Genomic DNA, 21,328 nt, shown 5'->3' with positions numbered 1-21,328 from the left:
AAAATTGACGTATTGTAGTGGTTTTGCGAGTGGGCGTGGCCATGTCCACATCCTCTCCCAGAACTCTCAGCGGTTGTGGAGCCGTCGTCTTCCTCCTGAAGTCGACCACCATCTCTGTGGTCTTGGCCACGTTCAGGAGCAGGTGATTTCTTCCTGCCCGCTCCACAAAGTTCTCCACTACTGCCCTGTACTCCTCCTCCTGTCCATCCCTTATACACCCGACCACTGCAGAGTCATCAGAGAACTTCTGCAGATGGCAGGACTCTTGAGTTGTACTGGAAGTCAGTGGTGTTTAAGGTGAACAGGAAGGGGGACAGAACAGTTCCCTGTGGAGCTCCAGTACCACTGACCACCGTATCAGACAGCACACCGCCCAGACGGACAAACTGTGGTCTGCCTGTCAGGTAGTCAGTGATCCAGGAGACGGTGGACGCGTCCACCCCCACCACCCGCAGCTTCTCACTCAGCAGCAGTGGTTGGATGGTGTTAAATGCACTGGAGAAATCAAAGAAAGTGATTCTCACAGAGTCACCGGTTCCATCCAGGTGAGACTGAGCTCGTTGCAGCAGGTAGATGAGGGCGTCGTCCACTCCCACACGAGGCTGGTACGCAAATTGCAGAGGGTCCAGAGAAGATTTCACCCTCGGTCTGAGGTGGGCCAAGACCAGCCTCTCCAGCACCTTCATCACATGAGATGTGAGGGCAACCGGTCGGTAGTCGTTGAGGCCAGTTGGAATATTCATTTAAATGTGACCAAAATTGCCGCAGACATTCTTTGGATAGTAGATACACATGTTTTCAAGGGGGTCTACAGTGATATTAAATATCTTCCTGTAATGTGTAGTGTATGCAAACCTTTTTTAATTTCTCTAAACGTTTCAACTTCACTAAAAAAAAATGGAGAATCACCATCAACAGGTGGAATCTGAACCATTAATAGCAACCTTGGTGAAGTAGGATATTTGACCTGTTGAGTTAACCAGACTGTCGGTTGAGTCTCTGGAAGCTCTGAGTGAACTCCGTGAAACACTTTCTCGGCCACGACTCGTTCTTCAGTGCTGAAGATAATCCAGTGGTCTATGACATTTGGAGGTCGAGCTGGAAACGACCTCATGAGGACTCGGATTCGAGCCCCGCTCAAGGTAATCCACACGGTTCACGGAGGGTGAGTCCCCCTGAGGGTAATCCACACGGTTGACGAGAAAAAGATTAAAACTGCAGGCGGGAATATGCGGCCCCTCGCGAGCTGCACGTTGTGGAGCCGGCGGCCCCGACCTGCTGGATCCCCGACATGCAGCTTGCGAGGGCCAGCATATCACTGCTTGCAGGTTTCATTTTGTTTGTTTTCACAAATCCAACATAAACTGCAATGTTTCATAACTTTTATGCGTTATATCTTATAGGCCTACACCCCAAAAAACACAAAGTCATAGCTCATTTTTAAGCAGTTTATAGGATCAGGTTCAAATTTAAAAAAAAATCTTAACTTAAAAATGTTTTAACACAAGAAAGACAGTGAATACTGCATGTCACAGGTGTTTCATAGGACCCATACTGTAGCCTTCAGTAAATTACGTATTTGGATGACTCAAGATTAAGGAGCCACAGATAATGCTCTGAAGGAAAAGCAAAGGATAAAGCTGCTGCTACAGATTGTTAATTTATAAATGGACTGACAAGGCAGAATTAGTTAATAATTAATTTGCTTTGCGTGTTAGTATTTGGGTGTGCACTTTAGTGATATCACTATGCAACTAAACCAGGAACGTCATTTGTGTCAGGGTGAACAACTAACACATTTTTGATTCAATGTGTATCCTCAACCCACGGTTTACACCAAAAACACAAAATAAAAACTCTACTAACATTTACTTTATATATGTTTAATAAGGATAGCAGCAAGTTTACAGAAATTTAATTGCAAGAGAAAAAAAAACATCCCAACAAAAGCCAGATATATAGAAATTGTTTTTCCTATGGTGATTATTTGACAGTTGTTCACGTGGTTAGAAACAAAAAGGCAAGTTGTCCCCCTGGCTGTTTACTTGAGGAGTGGTTCACTTGGTGAGAGGTGAAGAGACTTGATAGATGTTGAAGAAGTGTAGAGTTAGGAAATGTTTTTGATGATAATCTCAGACTCAGAACAAAGTGGTAACAAATGACAGAATTTGTAATGCACACTGTTCCTAAATTATAGGAACAAAAACTAATTTATTATGGGCTGACATTTACTGGTCTGAGCAAGAAGATGTGCGAGAATCGAATGATACCGTGTTAACTCAAGACTAGGAGAGAAATCAGGAACATGAGGAACCACAGAACTCCTAAACAGTTTGCATGGGTACAATGGAAACCTCCACATAAACCCTACAAGCAATGTGGGAATGAAGAAAACCAAACAATTAGCGACTGTTGTCTCAATCAAAAAAATAAAATAATTCATGTCTTAGATGGTTGTTGAGAGGAAAAGTTTGCACTTTAACCGACTAAAATAATTCAAATGAGTTTCAAGCGGCACTCAAAGCATCAGAAAATATTTCAACAAGCAACATAAATAATAGAAAGAACATCTATTTTGGTTTCTCCTTTATGTTGAAAACAGGAGAGGCTATATAGAAAAATATATATTCAAAAACTAATAGATCTACATTTAAGGTATATTAGCTGCATAGCAGTTTCAGAGAAAATTTGTCTGCATCTACGTTGAGTAACATAAATGCAATGGATACTTCAGTACAAACAAGATAGATGCATGACAGAAATTGCACAACACATTTATCCACCACAACCACATTAATCTGGTCACTGCTGTAGAGCATTTAAAGCACACTTAAAGTGTTATGGCTTAAAAATCTTCTAGTTAATGAGGACTAATCATCCCTGGCTGGGCCAGCGAGGTGTTAAACAGGCAACAACGGTAAAACATCAGTCTGGCTGCGACTACAACATCTCCTCAAGGCACGTGTACAATCTAGTTCTAGTGGTGATTTTTTTTTTTTTTTTTTTTTTTAACTGTCTAAACGCTTGTGGCTCAAGTTGTTGATGTTAAATTAACTGGTAATGTTAAAAGAAAACCACATCTTGTTCTATTGCAAGAAACAGAGAAAGAGTCTGTGGCATCATGAGAAAAATATGATAACGTGTACAATCACATTCAGTACTATATTCATCGAAAAATACTGAAGTTTGTTGTTCCAACAGTTTGGTGCCATTTTGCCCTGCAGTTAAACTATTTGGTCAAAAAGGATGACAGGGCCAGAGGTCCAATTACAGGCCTTGAACACACATGAATATGTACATTAAGGTGGAAAGAGTTAACTGTGCACAGGAATCTGCAGGTTATTCAGAGTGTTTGAAGCACGTTATTATCAAATCTAAAAGCGTCACCACCAACATCACATGGTGCCGGTTAAAGTATCAGCAGGGGAAAGGGCCAAATCACATTGCTGTCGTCAATACAGTTGAAAACACAACTACGATTATGGGAAACAGTTTCGGTAACAACGAACACACAAATAAATTAGATATGTTTCTCTGAAAAGAGGCATATGTACTACACCGATAAAAAAAAAAAAAAAAAAAAAATATGATAAAAGTCTTTCTAAAAATAAAAGCACATAAAATCATAAATACTCAACACTGGAAATATTAGTTCTTCTATTTCACACGTTGAAGAAAGCCAATCTCAGATAGCTCTTTTCTCCAAAGTCAGGTTTCCTTCAGGAGTAGGGTCCCTTTAAAAAACACTCAAACTGACACACCGTAGTTCCACAAATCACATTAGTCAAGTTTACATCATGTCTAACATAAAACAACGGCTAAGTCTGATTTTAAAGTGTATAAAACGTAACTGCTTTTATGTATGTATTTATTACAAACTGTACATAGAAAACGAGACAACAATGAGGCATAAAACAGAGCTAATTCCGTCATCAACAGAGACCAGCCCCTTGTTCGTGCATACACTTACAGTGAAACTAGACATGACACAAACGTGTTGCTTTTACCAAAACAACACAACACTCAAACAAAAGGAAAAGTGTGGCAGCAGGACATCGTGGCAGCAGGACATCGTGCCTAACAACGAAATCTGAGCCAAAACCAAAGATCTACATCTACGCTGATCTTTAAAGTTAAACTGAAGATTAATACAAAGAAAATAAACGTTCACGAGCCATAAGACTGGCCTGTCATCAGGATTCATGCAACGCAAGAATCGAGTCACACTTTGGTCCTGAGGCCACCGGCCAACTGCAGACGAGGACATTAAGTCTGTAAAACCTTTTACAGTTTACTTTTACAGAAAAAAACCATGTAAAACGGTTTCTATTCCTGCCTGGTAATACCATAGCCTGGATGAGATGTGCAGTTGTAGCCACTAAACTTATGCTTCTCCTTGACATTCACTAAACCCATTACATTTCGAAAACTGGTGAAAAGGCTCTGATGTAGCTGGTTTAAGAATACTATCCCAGTTCATGCGTGCCTGACGCAGATTGATGCCATCAAAATGACACTAAAACACAAAATGATCTAACCCTCATGACAAAAATAATAAAACACTATTATAACATTCTAGTCTCTCTACTCAAGATGCATGTATTTAAATAAGAGTTCACTAACATTTACAGTATTTGAATGAAAATGTCTTGATCAACATTTTTTCCTCATTTGTCCAGTTTTCTGAGATGTTTTTCAGGAATTAATCATGTGTCAGGTTTGTGGGAATGAATAGTGAAAGTTGTAACATGGCTGTTATATGATAGACTCGAGACCATAAAACTCCAGGTCTGTATATACAGTAACTGACTGTTTTATATTTAATGGAACTGAATTAAAAGACATTTAAAAAAATAAAAAAAAAATTATATGATCCATGTACATGTTAACAAATGTTTTTTCTTCACTGTAAACAATGAGGAAGAGGCAGCTAAAAACAAAGGGACGCCTCTTGTGGGACTGTACTGTACCCTCGATGAGAAAAGTGGTCACAAAGAGCATCATCGTAAAGTGCTGACTATACATGGAAGTAAATCTCAGCCAGTCTTTGTTATATTTCTACCACTAAATGTTCTTAAAAGATTGCTCTCTTTGCGATTTACTCAAAATGTGTACAATGTGTTACAAAGTGCTGTGTCGGAGATGACAAAGTATTTAATATTGAAAGATGTGTTTCACAGCTGGAAGTGACCACTGCACTGTCACACTGACTGCTGCTGTCTGAACCACAGATATTCTATTATAAGCATTACTGTATTGTACGGTCTCGACAACTCTAATTAGCCAGGATTTTGTAGACAGCAAAATATTTGCAGTTACTTTAGTTGTATAAATATCTAAACTAATGTATAATACACCTAATGAGCATGTGAGCTTCTGTATTATATTGTTAATGAAACCAAAGTCACATTGTGGTCTATCAGAGGCATCTGGAGATAATTTATATTATCCGGTGCAAGTTAGCTGCTACAACACTGAAACAAAGGTACCCACGTCCATGATAGACACCTTTTTATTCATTCTTACAGTTCTACTTCCTCTCATCTCTCTGCTCCTTTTACCCTCTTTCAATACACTCTCTACACCGTTGGTCCACATAAAAATCATTTCAAACTACATCAACAGTGGCCACCTTCAACATTTTCTGTGTATTCAACCCAAACCTACCACACCCTGTCCAAATCTTCCTGCCATACCATAAACTCTAACCTCCAAACAACAACAAAAGGTAGTAAAGGGAACACTATTCATGGAAACCACTAAACACTTTGGAGAACACCACAAAAACTAAAAGTTGCTGCGGATAAAATCACTGACACTCTACTTACAGATAAAAACTGAACTTCAAAAGTTCAATGAATTTTGAGCCTGGCCTGTTATTGTCTTTCTACTCTGAAAGCAGAAGAAAAAGGCCAAATTCCACTTATACACAATAATGAAAATTTTTCTCACATTGTTCTCGCCTGGAGTTCACCTCTCTTTTCACACAAGTTTTAACAATTTGGAGTAAATCAGTCAGTCATTAAGTTAATGAACAAGTTTTGCTTTTATTTACTAACTTGCTCAGCTGAAAAATTCCAAACCAAATTCCCATTTAACTAATCTGAAAATAAAATTTTTCCAGTTTGTCTTTATGGTCACTGTCATTTATGCCACATGTAAGGCCACTCATTTTGAGAAGAGATAGGCTCAGTAACATTAGAAAATGGTTTAGCTCTACTTCACATTCTAGGCTTTTAAAATGACCAAATCATGTGTTTTTAGGGCAGAAAAACATTTAGTGACCAGATATGAGCACCTCACGCAGGGCTATTTCACAAATGTTTGCCTGCATGTAATTTTTAACAGATGATATTTGGACATTTTTGTTTTGTTATTCCAGATATCAACAATAAAAAAAAAAAAGACGACAAATCTATGAACCTGTGCGGAGGTTAGTATGAACGTGTTAAGTTGCTGCCCGTTTCCTGCAGGCTGACCAGCAGGTCATCCATCTTCTCCATGTTCTGAGAGGCAGACATGCTGCTCTGCACGGCCCCAGACTGGGACAGGGACTGGTTGAGCAGAGACTGGATGTGGGCGTCACTCTCTCTTTGGTTCTGACCAGACTGGCTGATCGCTATTATCTGGTCTGACAGCGTGTTTCCAGGAGAGTTCATCAATTGGCCACATTCTGCAAGGAGGGGACAGAAAACAGCAAAGAGAAACAAAAGACATTAGACATTTGTCTATTGTGATATTTATACACGAGTCTGAAGCAAATTCAAATTTGATTGAAATAGGTGAAGAAGGAAAGACCCTGAGGCTTGGCTCTAAACTTCATTTCACGATAACAAGTAATTAATAAAAATATGGATTACTTCTGTTTCAGTCATCAGTTTGAGACCCAAAATATCACGATACGGTCGTATCACGTTGATTCACGATTCCTCTGAAAGACTTATATTTTTCATATTAAATTCAATATCGGACCTATGGGGCATTTCAAAAGTTATTAAGAAATTACTTGAAGTTTATATTTCATTGTACAATAAAGCAAGGGGTAAAGTGAAATAAATTACACTAATACAAATAACAGATGTCAGATAAATATTTAAAAATGAATTGATAAAATAAATGGCATTTTAAATCTAAATAAATGACTAAAATTAAAATGAACAGAAGAATTTGTAAATTGATATGACAATACAGTATCTGAAAGAGGAATTAAAAAGTTCCCCATTTAGTCTCAAAACAGTCTGCAAAAGATGTCCCGCTGTAAGTTAAGGAAATCATGCGACTCTACCTGCTCACACAGATAAGGTGCTGATGAAGGCCCTGATGGCATGTTTTTTTTTTAAACTGTGATTAAATAGCCATGAGATATTAAAGGCATTTTAAACTATTCCCCTCTTAAACCCCTCAAATTTCTTCAACTCAAACAGGTTCCCTATTTACTTCACATTTGCAATCTCTCGGGCCCTGTTCACACCTGGTATTGACATGTGTCTTCACATGTGTCTCGAGGGACCATTTGTGATTGGATCTCTCTTCCTCGCTCTATTTGCAAAATAAAGACATACATCATGTAGATAAACAAGTAAACAAAGATGTAAACATGCAGAGACATAGTAGAGAGGTCAACAGGTATTGAACAAGATGAGACCTTCTTCCTGCATTATGTACAGTCACTTAGCCTACTTACGACATATTTCAAATCTGTAAGTTATTACTGTCAATTATTTTACCAAATTATGTTGTCTCATCTTTTTAGTGGTATGAGAAATTTTGGTTGGTCTGAATTGACTGATTTTAACCACTCGGGGGCAGCAGAAACAAGCTGTGAACACGCAGCGAACATATCATCTTTGAGTTGATATGGCTAATTTGTTACCATTGTCTATTTACACACACAAAGATACAAGCGGATGTTAAGTGATTAGAGTTGTGACAAATCTAACTTATATTTCTCTTCTTTAAGCTGTGTTTTGTTCTTCTCTAACTCCTGAGGGAAATATGTGGCTCTTTAGCTGCTAAATGCTCCCCTGTGTTTACCAGCTACTTACTAAGTATACCTTTTTTGCTGAAAACAGCTGCCTGCTGTATCTGGAAACAAGAGTATGAACCAAAACAGGGTCTGTCACTTCCACTGTTAACTTAAAAATAGTTATTGAAGCTCGTTGACACTTCTTGTCATCATTTCTGTCGCCTCGACAATTTCAAGGGTGTGCACCTGGGTAATAAATGTCTTACCATTCTGAATACCAAAGAGGAACAGTCCAGGCTGTTGAGGCTGGCTGGGCTGATTGATGCTCCCACTCACAGCTGTCTGAAACAGAGTCCCTGGCTGTTGAACAGGGGAGGAGGTGGTTGTCTGGAGGTTTGCCACGCCATTCTGTGACGCAAACATGGCTGACTGTGCGAGCTCCTGAGCTGCCAGTCCCCCCTGCAGGGAGGCCATGTTGGACTGAGGCATGAAGAGGCCCACAGGCTGCTCCTGCCGGCTGCTGGTGCTGCTGCCCAGTTGCATCGGCTGTTGCTCCTGAAACATGACTTGCTGTCGGGGATCAGCGGGGTTCCCTAAGGCCATGGGCTCAGAGCCATCCTGCCGGTTAACTGTTACCATGCTGGCTTGAGAAAAGAGCAGCGAGGAGTTCTGGGGCTCTTGAGAAACTAGACTGCTGCTAGTCAGGGGAGGCATCTGGCCCTGGCTGCTGAACAGGAGGCCGGAGGCCTGGTCTGGTGTCGATAGGGCATTGCCGCAAAAGAGTAGACCAGCTTGCTGTTGCTGCTGCTGGCCTGAAGAGAGTGTGTTTGCAGATGGATGTGGGGAGATGGTCTGAAACATGGAGGCCTGCTGAGCTGCCTGTGTGTGGGGCTGAGGCTGGGAGGGCTGCTGCTGCTGCTCCATGGGGTTTCTCTGCTGGATGGGGGTGATCTGGGTCTGGCTCTGAAATACTGATTGTGGTTCAGGGGAAGAGGATTGTAGGGCACTAAGGAAGGCCAGCTGCTGCTGTTGCTGCTGTTGTTGCTGAGAACTACTGGTTGAAAGCTGAGTGGGCAGGGAGGTCTGGGGGAGGTAAAGTCCAGGGGTTGAGGGTTGTTGCTCTGGAGACTGTAGTACTGTCATGGTGTTTTGGAAGAGGGCAGCCTGGACCTGCTCTTGAGAGGCTTTCTGAAACAGAGTCCCCTGTGGATCTTGTGTTTCAGACAAAGAGCTGGGATTGTGGAACATGGGTGGTGAAGGGTGAGAGGGTGTTTGCTGAAGGAAGTTGGTCTGAATAGAAAGAAGGTCGTTTGCCTGCTGAAAAAGAGCTGCTTGCTGCTGCTGCTGCTGCTGTTGCTGCTGTTGCTGCTGTTGCTGCTGCTGCTGTTGTTGGGCTGGTTGGAAAAGAGCTCCTTGATTTGGCACCACCCCTTGTGATGAGCTTTGATGATCTGCATTCTTGCCCTGGGAGGCATCCTGAAACATGCCACACTGCATCTGAATCTGTGACTGAAACAGCTGCACCTGTAAATTCTCCAAAACCTGCTGCTGTTGCTGCTGTTGAAGCTGTTGTTGCTGGATTTGTTGCTGCTGAATTTGCTGTTTTTGCATCTGTTGTTGGTGCTGGATGTGCTGCTGCTGCTGTTTGGTTATAGAGTTGTCAGACTGGAGCGGTAAGTTACAGAACCCTTTGGCTTTAAGTTGTCTCACTGCCTCCTCTAGCTGGGCTACTTCGTCTGGAGGGAACATAGGCAGCTGCTGCTGTTGAGATGCAGGTTCCCCACACAGCCTCCCCACAGCTGCAGAACCGTTGCCTGGCCTCTCCTGCCTGAGGCTATCTCTGGGCTCCAGGATGAACTGCTGTGAGCCTTGCTGGAGCAGGGAGTCTGCAGGCACAGAGAACGAACTGCTGGCAGCTATGTCCTGCTTTTGAATGTTACTTAAGGGTTCAGTGTTGGTAAAAACAGGAGCCTGGACTTCGTCAGGATCGCCTGCAGGCTGAGACAGGCTGTTGGAGAATGCTCTACTTTTATTTAGATGTCCTGCCGTCATGTCTGAGCTCTGCTGGGCTGGACACAGATCACCAGTCTGCTGGCAACACACAAAACAAAGACAAAAGATGTGCTTCATTTCACCTTTAAGTCATGCATCATTACTGTGCTATTTTTCATTCCTAACACTTTATCCTCAATGACCACTTCTCTTGAGACTGTAAAGTAGGGGAGACCGGGCTAGTTGTTACACGTTTCACTCTCTCTTATATATCTTGGAAGCCATAAATCATAATAGTTATACTTGAAATGAAAGAGGAAAGTCTCTGGCATATTTTCTGCATTCAACACATTTCAAGATCGTACTTCAGAACACAGTTATAAGCAGTCAAATAGCTGATGTGCACTTGTGTCAATTTGCCCCATCAGTGGGTAAGTTGTCACACTGGATATTGTAAGAAAAAAATCTATGACAAATACAAATTCAAGATTTCATTTTTAATAACAGAAAGTCTGAACTAAAGCAGCAAGAGAATCATCTCAAACAACCTTTAAAGAGAACCATATCTGACTCAGACTCAAGGTCAGAAATGAAGTTCTAGCACACAGACGTTGTCTCTTTATCAGAGTGGGTTGGTGGTTGACACCGGCATCGCTGGGAAAGGCTGACTGGTACTAATCAGCACCATGGCTGGGTCGGATGTGGCAAGGGTTTACTGATAGCTGCCTGACTTTTTTTTTTTTTTTTTTTAATCTCATCTGCTGTTAACTTTGTTCAGTATCGGGCCAGGGTACGGTAGTCAGCCCAATATTAAAATCCTGGGCAGTACTCCTGATAAAAATAAAAATTCAAATTCCACCTGGCTCACTTCCCTTAGCATGAGGATGTCAGGTGTCTTTTCTGTTTTTCTTTAATAATTCCTGAACATGTCTTCACCTTTCCTTTTGTCCTAATTTCTTCCTTCTAAAAATATATTAACCCAATTATATGTTAAATATCATTAAACAATCCTTTGACTTCTGATTGGCCAACATTACTTAAAGTAGCTACCCCTATTTATTGAACTTTCACTGATATTATTGACAATGCCATATTTGGTACAATTTCCAAATAGTGACACGGGTGAAAATATGCCCCAAAATCTACCAAGACAACTCGCCCCATACCACCATATTTGCTAATACTTGCTAAATATCTGGTTAGCTTGGCGCATGAAATTAGTAAAAGGTATAAAAAGATACTATATTAGCTCCTCTACAAAATACAATTATATAATTTGTAATATTCCTCACTAGAAGAACAAAACTACATAAATTGAAATGCACATGATTTTTACTCGTGTGCGAAAAACAGTTAATTTGCGCTAACTTCAGTTCACAGCATCGCTGAGCGCTCCCAGACAGGAGATTGCATCAGAATAAGTAAATGTACAAAACCTATATTAAATTTCTTGTTTACACCCTCTAGTGTTAGAAATAAAAGCAGTGTGACAACAAGCCCCGGTCTCCCCTATGAAGTGAACTAAATGTTATTGAGTGCTTGTATAATTTTTATTATTAAAAAAAGCTTCAATCTAAGTAGTTTTCACTATGTAAAAGTTATCAATGAGGCGTTTAAAGAACATATACTGTAGATCAATACTTCACCTTAAATACCCCAGAAGATTGGAGGATGCTTGTCACCTCCATCGGAGTGACATCTTCTCTCTTCACTAAAGGCAACATCGAAGGCATCAAGGCGCCATCTAGAACTGTAACAGCAAGAGAAAGGATTATATGAAGTGTCTTTTCAGCTGTTCAGACTATCTATTGTGAGAAAAATGTGAAATAATGCAATGCATTTGACTCTGTGTTTAGACAAAACTGCGTACACAGGAATACACCAGTTAAATAAAGAAAAATAACCTTTAATTTGCTCATCAAAAGAACAAGTCTTCACTGGAGAAGGCATCTCCTTCTTCACTGGAACATCACTTTTTGCTACAAGAATGTCCATAAAAAATAAATATAAGTCTTGAGCGTAACAGCCAAGAAAGAAGCTAAATGTGATGTAAAGGACTGTTAATGTCATCATTCATTGCATTTGTTTGAGTTACTTTGTTGGTCACATCTTTCAGTGTTTTACCGAGGGAACCTTGACATAAACATAGGTGCTAATGAATAACAACTCTGAATGGGGTTAAGAAACCTGGAGTTTAATTGCTTTGATTTAACTGATCTGTAGGTGGTGCTGTTGAGCAACTGACCATAGATGAAAAAAAAAACACCCCCCCAAAAAAGCTGTTAAGTGAACAATACAGCCAGTCAATAAATCCAGTGAGCGATCTGTAAGTAATGGGCAGTAATCCAAAGGTTACGTGGTATCTAACAAGAACCCTGATTAAATTTTTATGGTCATCTTCCCAAAAGTTGATTGTAAAGGGAGACAAATGAAGAGAAATTCTGTGTAATTTCGTAGATGAACTGAACGTGAGTGAAACGAACCTGGATCTGGAGTGTAGGTAAACGGCTGAACGTCATGGGATCTCCCAGCATTCGTCACCACATAGATTCCCACACACACTCCAGAAGTGATGGCTTGATTCTGGTATGGAGGAACTTTCACTATCAAGTGATTCTTGGGGATGATCGAATAAAAAAGTCAGTAAACAAGAATGAACACAACACTGAGTATATCTGAACTTATGAATCGGAGGAAATCCACAAGCCAACAAAAACAGATGGAGGTAATATGAATGTGCACTGAAAATGATTTACAAACTGGTTATTCTGCTCCAGTTTATAGAGATTTATAATATAAATGCATACTTTGATAGCTTACGTTTAAGTATGAAACTAGTTAACTTTGTTTTTAAAATATCTACCTGTGATGGTAATAAGGGTGATAATATTTTTCTGACATTTTGAATCAGTGATTAGGAATATCTTAAAGGCTGTGGCTGAACCCTTCAGTTTCACACAATTTCTAGCACCCTACCTGGTGGTAAAGGTTTGAAAAATGTACTCTTGCCTCAATAACAGAGAACAAAAGAAGACCACTCGCCGGCTTAAACAACATAACACTCTGAAAATGGCATGTATTTTGAGGTAGGGGGGAATAGCTGAGTTAGTCCATTCAACAAGCTTCTTAGGCCTTGAAAATACACACTACACATTTCAACAAAACTGTTTATCTACAAGAAAACTCAAACACAATCTACTAAAAACAAAACGAGAGAAATCTTTTCTAGACACAGAATTATCAATTCATCTACTTGTGACCATTACGTTTACAAGGGCAAAGGTTAAAACTGGACTGTTGAAACACACTGAGCATGGCCTCAGAGACTGGGTGTAATTAGGTCAGAGCACAATGAGACTACTCAAACCTTTGGACCAGCAGCCATTTAAGATGATTACATCTAAAGCCTCATACAAATCTGAAAGGGCTGCGTCTATCTACTCAGCTCATTAGCAATTACCATTAATCATGCGGTACGAAAACAACACGGGAACAAAGAGATTTCACCTGGTGAAATAGCTCCATGTCAATTTCAGCCTCTGCCTTCCACGATTTCTCATCTGGAACAGACAGAACATGTAACATGTTTAGTGGGAAAAATAATAAATAATAGATGAACCTAAAACGTCTGGGACCAAATGAATTTGAGGTGGATTTCTTACCAGAAACATTCTCATCAAATATGACTTTGGTGTCTTTAAGAAAGTTTTTGCCGATGATGAAGACCTCTTCTCCGCCCCTCACTGAACAACTGTGCAGCGACTTCTTCAGTATTTCAGGCACCCCTGCAGGCTGGGCTGTAAACAGTGCACATACAAACAGCTCTGATGAACCTATTTATTTCTTTTGTTTAAGATTTACTTTTTTACATCTTCATCTTTACTGGATACAGTATGGAGACAGACAGGAAATAATGGGGGAAGAGAGGTATGACGGGTCATAAGCCACAACCGAACGGGACTTTGGTTAACTGGAATCTTCCTTTTACCATGTGGCTTCAGTTCAAATTTTTTTTTTTTTTACCAATTTGCACTCAGACTTTATTTTTTATTTTTAAAGAAACAGATTGCTATGATTTTATGCAAGATTTTTTTACTCTGTGCCTCCAAAAGTTGATCCTTCCCAATGATACAATTTATTGCAGTCAGGAGAAAATGTAAATGCAGCTGATTATCGCTCTTAAAGTTATTGAAGATCCATTTTATATTTAGGTAATTCATTTAAGCTTTTTTGTGGTTAAGAGTATTGCTCAACAAATACTTCAATTTCAAAGACTTTGTTGGACACTGCCTGCTACAAGCTCAGTGCATACATGTGTGAATGCCTACACATTATTATACATAACACCTGTATCTGAGACCTGTGAGACGGGCTGAAGAGATGTGCTTCCATCTTGTAATCTGCAAAGATATTTCTGTCTTTTTCTTTTTATGGATTTATAATCTAAAGTCATGAATTTTCAAACTCAGTGAGCTGTTAAGTAAACGAACAAATAATGTTGCTCATATGGTCAAATCTTCTCAGAGGCCTTCAAAATGTTAAAAAGGCTTAGAAAACGCTGAAGTACACAACCACTCCCCTTTCCCTCGAACACATTTCATAAACATTTTTCACAACTGTGCATCAGACACACTCTCACCCTCACACACACACTGTACACATTATTAAAAAACTGAATCTGAAGCGATCTTTACACATTGTCTCCAAATGCTGACATCAAAAGACAACAGTCTCTTATGATAGACTCTCCCACAGAGACACACACGAGGAGACTGACTTACTACACAGGATTGGAGATGAGGGAGTTTGTAGTGTGAGCACTGATCCATCTGGGCGAGGGATGTTGACCCGAAACACCAGCCGGGCGCGTGTGCTCTTCTTCTTTGACCCGGCCACACCAATACGAGCCTCGACATCAGCATTACGGAGCTTCAAGATCCCAACACAGTCCACCCTGCAGACAGAGACAGAGTTAGCTTGGACTTGCTTGGACTTGTTTGTGCAGTTTATACAACAAACTTTACAGTATTTACTAAACTAGCAGCTCTTTACAGAGCTAAATGCCTCAGCATGTCCTTACAGAAGGTGATTTCTCCCAAGAGGATCAATGACGTATATATCTAGTTTACAGCTCAACTGTGTTTCCATTATGCAATCGTTTTATCAATTTGTGAAGAACAAATGAGCACAGAACAGCAACGCTTGCTCTCAAAAAAGGTTCTGGTATCTGGTTTAACATGTAAAAATGGAATTCTTTATTGAAGTAATATTTATCACTATAACATCCCAATTTCAATCTTAAGAGAAGTACGTACGCTAGCGTCATGTTGGTGCTTGGATCAAGGGACACCTCAATGACAGTTGTGCCATCAATGTCAACCTCCTTGCAGGCTGTAGTGTTGCGACCGGTTACTCTGCAAGCTTGGTAAAATCCATGAGGCTTCACACGCCCGGCGTCGTTGCCCACAAACACCTGCAAAACCACTGGCTCATTCACACTCTCCAGCTGCGTAACAGAAAAAAAAGACAAGGAATAAGATATTGGTGACAGTGGATTTTTGTTCTAAGTAAGAAGATTTGATACAAGAGCACAGACTGTTTTGAGACTTGTATTGGGAAAATGAGCTCATTTTCTGCCTTATTCAATCCAATGATATCCCGTCAGGTCTGTGCCTGCACCTGAACTTGTGTCTGTTCACCTTCCTCTTCATGTTTTGAAGATGCTAACAAATTATATTTCCCTCCCTGTGCAGGTAATTGCCTTGGTGTGTCACACAAGTGCATTTTGGCATCTTCTCATCAAGTAATCAAGCTTAATGTTTCATGCCCATTTGGAATTGTTCCCTTAATTAGTCTTTTCTTGTTTATCAGCCAGTTTTCCTTGCACCCTCTTGTGTAATCTACTCAGATGTGTTTGTCATCTTCTGCCGTTATCTTCTGTTTCTGACTTCTGCCCCTGTTTTCTGCATCTGGATTCACCTGCTCCTGCTGAGCTCTGACAGTACAAATCAGCCACTTGCTAACCGAGGAGTACTCAGACTGCTCTGTGCCTATCTCCAGAGCACCTCCAGGGCTGGCACGAACAACAAAATGACCAAATTAAGGATCAAACGCAAGTAAATCTCCCTGTTCTAGCCCATCTGGTTCTTCTGTTGTTAAGACTTCAGTTAAAGTCCTAAATCCAGAAAATGGTCTTCACTGAACAGCACCATATCTAAACTCCAGTTTCACACAATGAACTCTAGTGAAAGTTACACTGGTGTGAACTGATGGTCTGAAGTGACTGATTTCCTCATTCAACTTCCTCATGTGTGAATTCCAGGGAGAAATTGCATGCTTGCAAGCATTACTGAATCTCTGATCTTTCATCATCATTGAATCATCATATCATCGTTTAAAATGTCCACTTAAGCACAAGAAATATCAAAATCTCCATGAGCTTTACTTTAGTGCTGCTTTAGAGTCAAACTGTCGGATCGAAATAAGTCAAAATGTAGTAGCCTGATGATAATGAATTTTGCAGATTCACCTACTACCAGACATCTGGAGTATTTCATTCATATTGGCGATGAAGAAGAGCTGTTCAAAGCCAGTCCAAACTTTTCTTCTCTAACAGTTCTACACTGCCACTCCTCTTTAATACAAATCACTAGAAAACATGAAAATAGAGCAGGAAGCCATAATACAGAGCAGATACACAGATACATAGTAGATTAGAGCTGGTATGGGTAGTGATCAGTAGAAAAGGGCACACAAGTCTCTGCATGCAAACTCTTCACACTTTTTTTGATTCTCAGTGTCCTTCACACTTCTGCCTTAATGTTGAGATTTTTTGCTCCATTGCTCTTATGGCTCTAAGAATAGCAAATACACAAATATTTCAAAGCCTCTGGCAATAACACAATCATTAACTGAACCTTAAACAAAAACAAACTAAAGCAGTAAAGTCAAATCAGTGACTGTGGAGTTGATGACAGAAAGTGTGTCGTGTTTTACAGTTACCTTTACAGTGGGGAAGCCCTGCTGAGTGCGGTCCTTCACTGACCCTCTGCTGCCTTCAGTCAGATAGCGGGCTCGGTGCTGCGTCTCAGGCTGGATGAGGATCTTCAGCTCCTTCCCCTCACTTTTTTGTGGGAATTGCATGGAAAGAGTTCCTCCTTTCTGATTGGTTGTCTGAGAATCATCAGAGCTGCAAAAAAGATCAATTTGACAAAGATCCCAGCAAATTACCTCTAGTTCAAACATTTTCTGGCAATTCTAACGTCATACATGTAACCTGGCCGACATCGTCTTTTGCACTGCGGTGGAATAAAACGTATCTTGTCAACTTGCTCTGATAAAATATTGCCCTGTCCTCATTCTATTATATGAAGACACGAGCTGTGCTACTGTTTGCATCAACCTTTAGGTTCAGATCCTACTCGTAAAAAACAAAGACAGAACATGACCCCAATCAATATCAAATATCAGTGTGGATATATATATATATATATCTGGCTGGGGCTTGATGCAGTGAACAGTGAAAATGCTCTGAAGTTTCCATGGTGCTCTGAGCAATGCAGAGTTAAGAGGCCCTCTATCAACCAAGCATATTCTATCCCCAGCTCTTAAAACGTTCAGAGTTATCTGTTTATTTAATCTGCTCTGCTTATCCTAGGTCTTTGAGAGAGGCTCTGTGATTCACTGTGGCTGACCATTGTTTGTACTTCAGTATCCTGCCCCTCCCTCCGCTCTGATCTGACCGCTCTCCTTCAGTCAAAGCGTGGTGGGAAATTCAGAGTCAGAGTAGTCCGTCAAAGATTTCCATCGTTTGGTGTGTATCAATGTGTAATTTCCTGATAATACCTACTCTGACAACCAGGATGAGTGCTGAATGAGATTATCCGGAAGGGCCTTTAAAACAATAGTAAGATATAACAAAGACTGAGTTCCAGTTGAAAAACTTAAGAATATGGTGCCACTGCCAGCAAGAGATATCAAATGAATGAAACGTTAACGAAGTACTGATTACAATGTCCTAAATTAAACAGAGACATTGTTTTCTTTGGTCCCTGATAGGTGAATAAGTACAGAAAAAAACTTTACTAAAAGACTGAAGCACAACAAAAGCAGGATTTTATTATGATTATTTTTCCACCCATCTGTACAGCTTCTCCATGAAATTTAGAGGGACATGATGTGGACATCTGGGCATCGCAATCTAACAGTTCAGTCTCAGTTAAAGTATTTCAAAGGAGCTACAAACCTTCCTTTAGGTCCTGTCTTGTTGTCAGGGCCGAGCTGTGACAGGACAAAGTGTGGACCTTTGGCACTGTCTGCATCGAACACGTCCATGCTGGCTTCCTCTTTAGGCGCAGTTTTAGGACCAGGCCTCTGGCGAGGGGTCCGTTTGCGTGATTTTCGTGGCACCTCTGTGTTGTCATTGTAAGACACACTGTTAATGAGACTGAAGTTGGAGAGAGAGTCATCCATCCACATGCTGTTACTCTGCTCCGAGTCCAGTGAGGCTTCATCCTGGCAGGACATACGGCTATCATCCAACAGATCTTGTGGAGGTGGAGAGATGTTCAATATGGTGCGGCGCTTAGATGGGGTCATCTGGTGATGCGGTTGGGCCTCCTGGGATGTTACACCTCTTCCTCCTCCGAGCTCATTGCTGCCCCTGCCGCTTCCGCTGCTGTTACCATTCCCACTTTCTGCTCCAGCAACCTCAGGTACCACTCTGCTACTCCTGGTGTCCTCTGGATCAACATTGCTGCTGTGAACTGGGTTCTGGTCACTGGCTAAAGGACTGGAATGCATGATGGGGCTGGAAGAGGTGGAAAAAGCACTGCGGGGGCCTTCCATGGTCATAGAAGAGGACATGGCATCTACAGTGCAAATAATTAGACAGTGAATAAAGGCATCTCCACCAGTGTTGGCTAGCAGTCCCTTTTTAAGCAGCAAAATTTGTTCATAATTGTTTTTGTTTTTTTGCCCTCCAAATAAAATTTCCCCTTTGTTACTGGATCTCATGTGCGTGTCTGTGGTGCTGATGATAGCTACGCTTGTAAGTGTACACTATGTGAAATGCAGTAGAGGTGTGACTATAAAGGGACTAAAGATGAGATGAGAGGTGAGCAGTCCAACTTATTTTGAATTAATTTGCAAAAAGAATCGAATGACTCAATTCATTTATCAATACTGCTAGCATTTTATTAATGTTCAAGTGACTGATAAATTAGCCAAAATGAGGAAATGGAGAGGGAAGTTTAATACAGTAATATGTACAATATGAGGCATGCCAATTAATGGAGCTTTTCTTTTTTTTTCTTTTTCTTTTTTGCTACAAAAGTTCATTTTTGGGACTGAACGTAGCCACAGAGACAAAATAAACAAGCTTCTGACCTATGAAGCAGAGAACTGCAGACCATTTTATATGCAGACACTCCCTGCTTCAGAGGGAACTTCCTGGAATATAAAAATGAGACAGCGAATGAGCAATAAAAGCTGAACAGCAAAAATTTATTCAGATTTTAAAAAAAAAAAATAAAAAAAAAATCATAATAACATAAGGTATTTGGTTTGCCAAAAAAAAAAAATGTTGCTCCAGCATGCTGACATACACTGTAACTTCAAAAGCATTCAAAATAGTTACAATGAACTGGATGAAGAGTGGGGAGAAGTGTGGTTAAGTGGCAGATTGTAAAGAAGGAGTTAGACTGCTGTTGACATTCTGGATTGTTTGGTGACTCATTAGTTTGCGAAACACACAGTCGGAAAAAAAGAGGCACATAAAACTCATGGAGGTAGTGTCATTTTGATCAGAACACAAAGACAAATGATTACAAACCAAAAAACACATCATTGCGACCCAAAACTGTAAGAAAATAATACTGAAAGAGGTCCATCCTGTATGACTGACTCTGTCTTGTCTCTTTGGTGCATGAAAACAATCTAACCAATCGTTATATACAGTATATTAATGCTCCGAGTGAGAAAAAAGACAGTTTTAATGACATAGATTAACACATATTTTAGTCCATTATAAATTTGTTTGATCTACATGCATTAGGATTAGGTAATAATGTTGAACTTTTGTCATGCAAATTGTTACTGTGCCGCTTTAATGGCAAAGAAATGTTCAACATAAGTAACATGACTGAGCTGACTTTCTGAGCCCATAGTCTTTTGCTGGCTTTGCTTAGCTTGTAACTCAGCCTTGGTTACGATACTATTTTTCATTATTTTACTATTTTAATTTATTATTGGCTGGGACAGCAGATAAGCAGTAACTTCTCAGAGAGAGCATTTGGACACCTTTATGTATGACATGAACGCACAGCAACTTAAAACATCAGCGGAAAAAAGAAGAAATGTGAGGCAGCGTTAGTGTCTCTGACAGAAGCATAGAGTGAGATTCCTAAAAATGTAAGATTCTTTTAATATGATACAAAATGTATAGCTTTTGTATGCACAGTGCACTTATCCTGTTTTGTTTTTTTGTCAGAATTAAACCAGCCAATCGAAACTGCTCATTTTTGTAAAAACCTTTCAAATGACTCGTAAAAGAGCTGTTCAAATAGAATATTGTTTCATCATCACACATACAACAATCTATGGCTCATAGAAAATGCACCAAACCAGAGTGTTTTGACTCTTTTCAATCTGTCCACACTGCAAACATAATGATCAAGAGCTCAAATCTAACACTCTGCTCAATTTTGGAGCTGTCAACGAGCTTATCAACCAAAAGAAGAACGAAAACCTGACCACAGCTGAAATAGTGCAGTAATTAGCAGTGCATCTTATTTCTGGACTTCTATGTTTATTTGTTAATATGATTTTCTTCTGTGAACAATGGGTCCACCTTGGAATTGCAAAATGGTCAACAAGGTGATTACAGCTGCTCAAACCACTCAAAGCTTCTTAATTCTGCAGAAGTAGGGTTAGAATGTGCCGAGTATGTAAAATAGTCTTTGCCAGGGACTCACATTATTATGGAGTGTGGTATCAAACTATCAAATAATCTTACATTACACACATTAATATAAATGTGTAATATTTAATAAACTGGAAAATGCCAGAGGGTCTAAACACTGTCTGCACCTGCTGCACATGGCCTACACTTCATAACCTTGGTGTTTCACAAAGAACACATCAAAAAGCAGGCAGTTGATTTGACTCCAATGACATTTATTTCCTTCTTGAGTTTTGTTTTTAACCTATGAGAATCACAGAGCAGCAGGCTAGTTGTCTGACTGGCTTTCCTGTCATATGCAGGTGTTTGCTTGCCTAAAGGCACAAGTGTGTTACACGAGTTGTGCTTTGGGTTGGGGCATGATCAGTCCTGCTCGCAGAGGAGAAATAACGATAAGAGAAGCAGGATCC

The 21,328-nt window shown here is 40.2% G+C and overlaps 1 protein-coding gene across 2 annotated transcripts in view; it reads right to left on the bottom strand.

Moving 5' to 3' along the window:
- Window positions 1–4,865: 4,865 nt before the first annotated feature.
- The window catches only part of nfat5b (nuclear factor of activated T cells 5b), a 35,472-nt gene continuing 19,009 nt past the window's right edge, over window positions 4,866–21,328 (bottom strand). The window contains exons 1-12 of one of the 2 annotated variants that reach the window (XM_069693462.1): window positions 19,346–21,315; window positions 18,204–18,828; window positions 16,961–17,147; window positions 15,274–15,464; window positions 14,740–14,912; window positions 13,621–13,755; window positions 13,466–13,518; window positions 12,442–12,574; window positions 11,863–11,937; window positions 11,605–11,708; window positions 8,233–10,054; window positions 4,866–6,673 (exon numbers count right to left, since the gene is read on the bottom strand). In XM_069693462.1, the coding sequence (XP_069549563.1) occupies window positions 6,435–6,673; window positions 8,233–10,054; window positions 11,605–11,708; window positions 11,863–11,937; window positions 12,442–12,574; window positions 13,466–13,518; window positions 13,621–13,755; window positions 14,740–14,912; window positions 15,274–15,464; window positions 16,961–17,147; window positions 18,204–18,823 (3,732 nt within the window). In that variant the 5' untranslated portion in view covers window positions 18,824–18,828; window positions 19,346–21,315 and the 3' untranslated portion in view covers window positions 4,866–6,434. Of the gene's footprint in view, window positions 6,674–8,232; window positions 10,055–11,604; window positions 11,709–11,862; window positions 11,938–12,441; window positions 12,575–13,465; window positions 13,519–13,620; window positions 13,756–14,739; window positions 14,913–15,273; window positions 15,465–16,960; window positions 17,148–18,203; window positions 18,829–19,345; window positions 21,316–21,328 lie in introns of those variants that run through there. The other variant, XM_069693461.1, reaches the window with a different exon arrangement.

This window comes from Brachyistius frenatus, unplaced genomic scaffold, assembly GCF_029030835.1.
Source record: "Brachyistius frenatus isolate BFR_SWC_R1_liver_20210118 unplaced genomic scaffold, ASM2903083v1 Contig_15, whole genome shotgun sequence".
Lineage (NCBI taxonomy): Eukaryota > Metazoa > Chordata > Actinopteri > Embiotocidae > Brachyistius > Brachyistius frenatus.
Note: the sequence above shows the minus strand (reverse complement) of the source record. Positions and strands in the feature narration are given on the sequence as shown.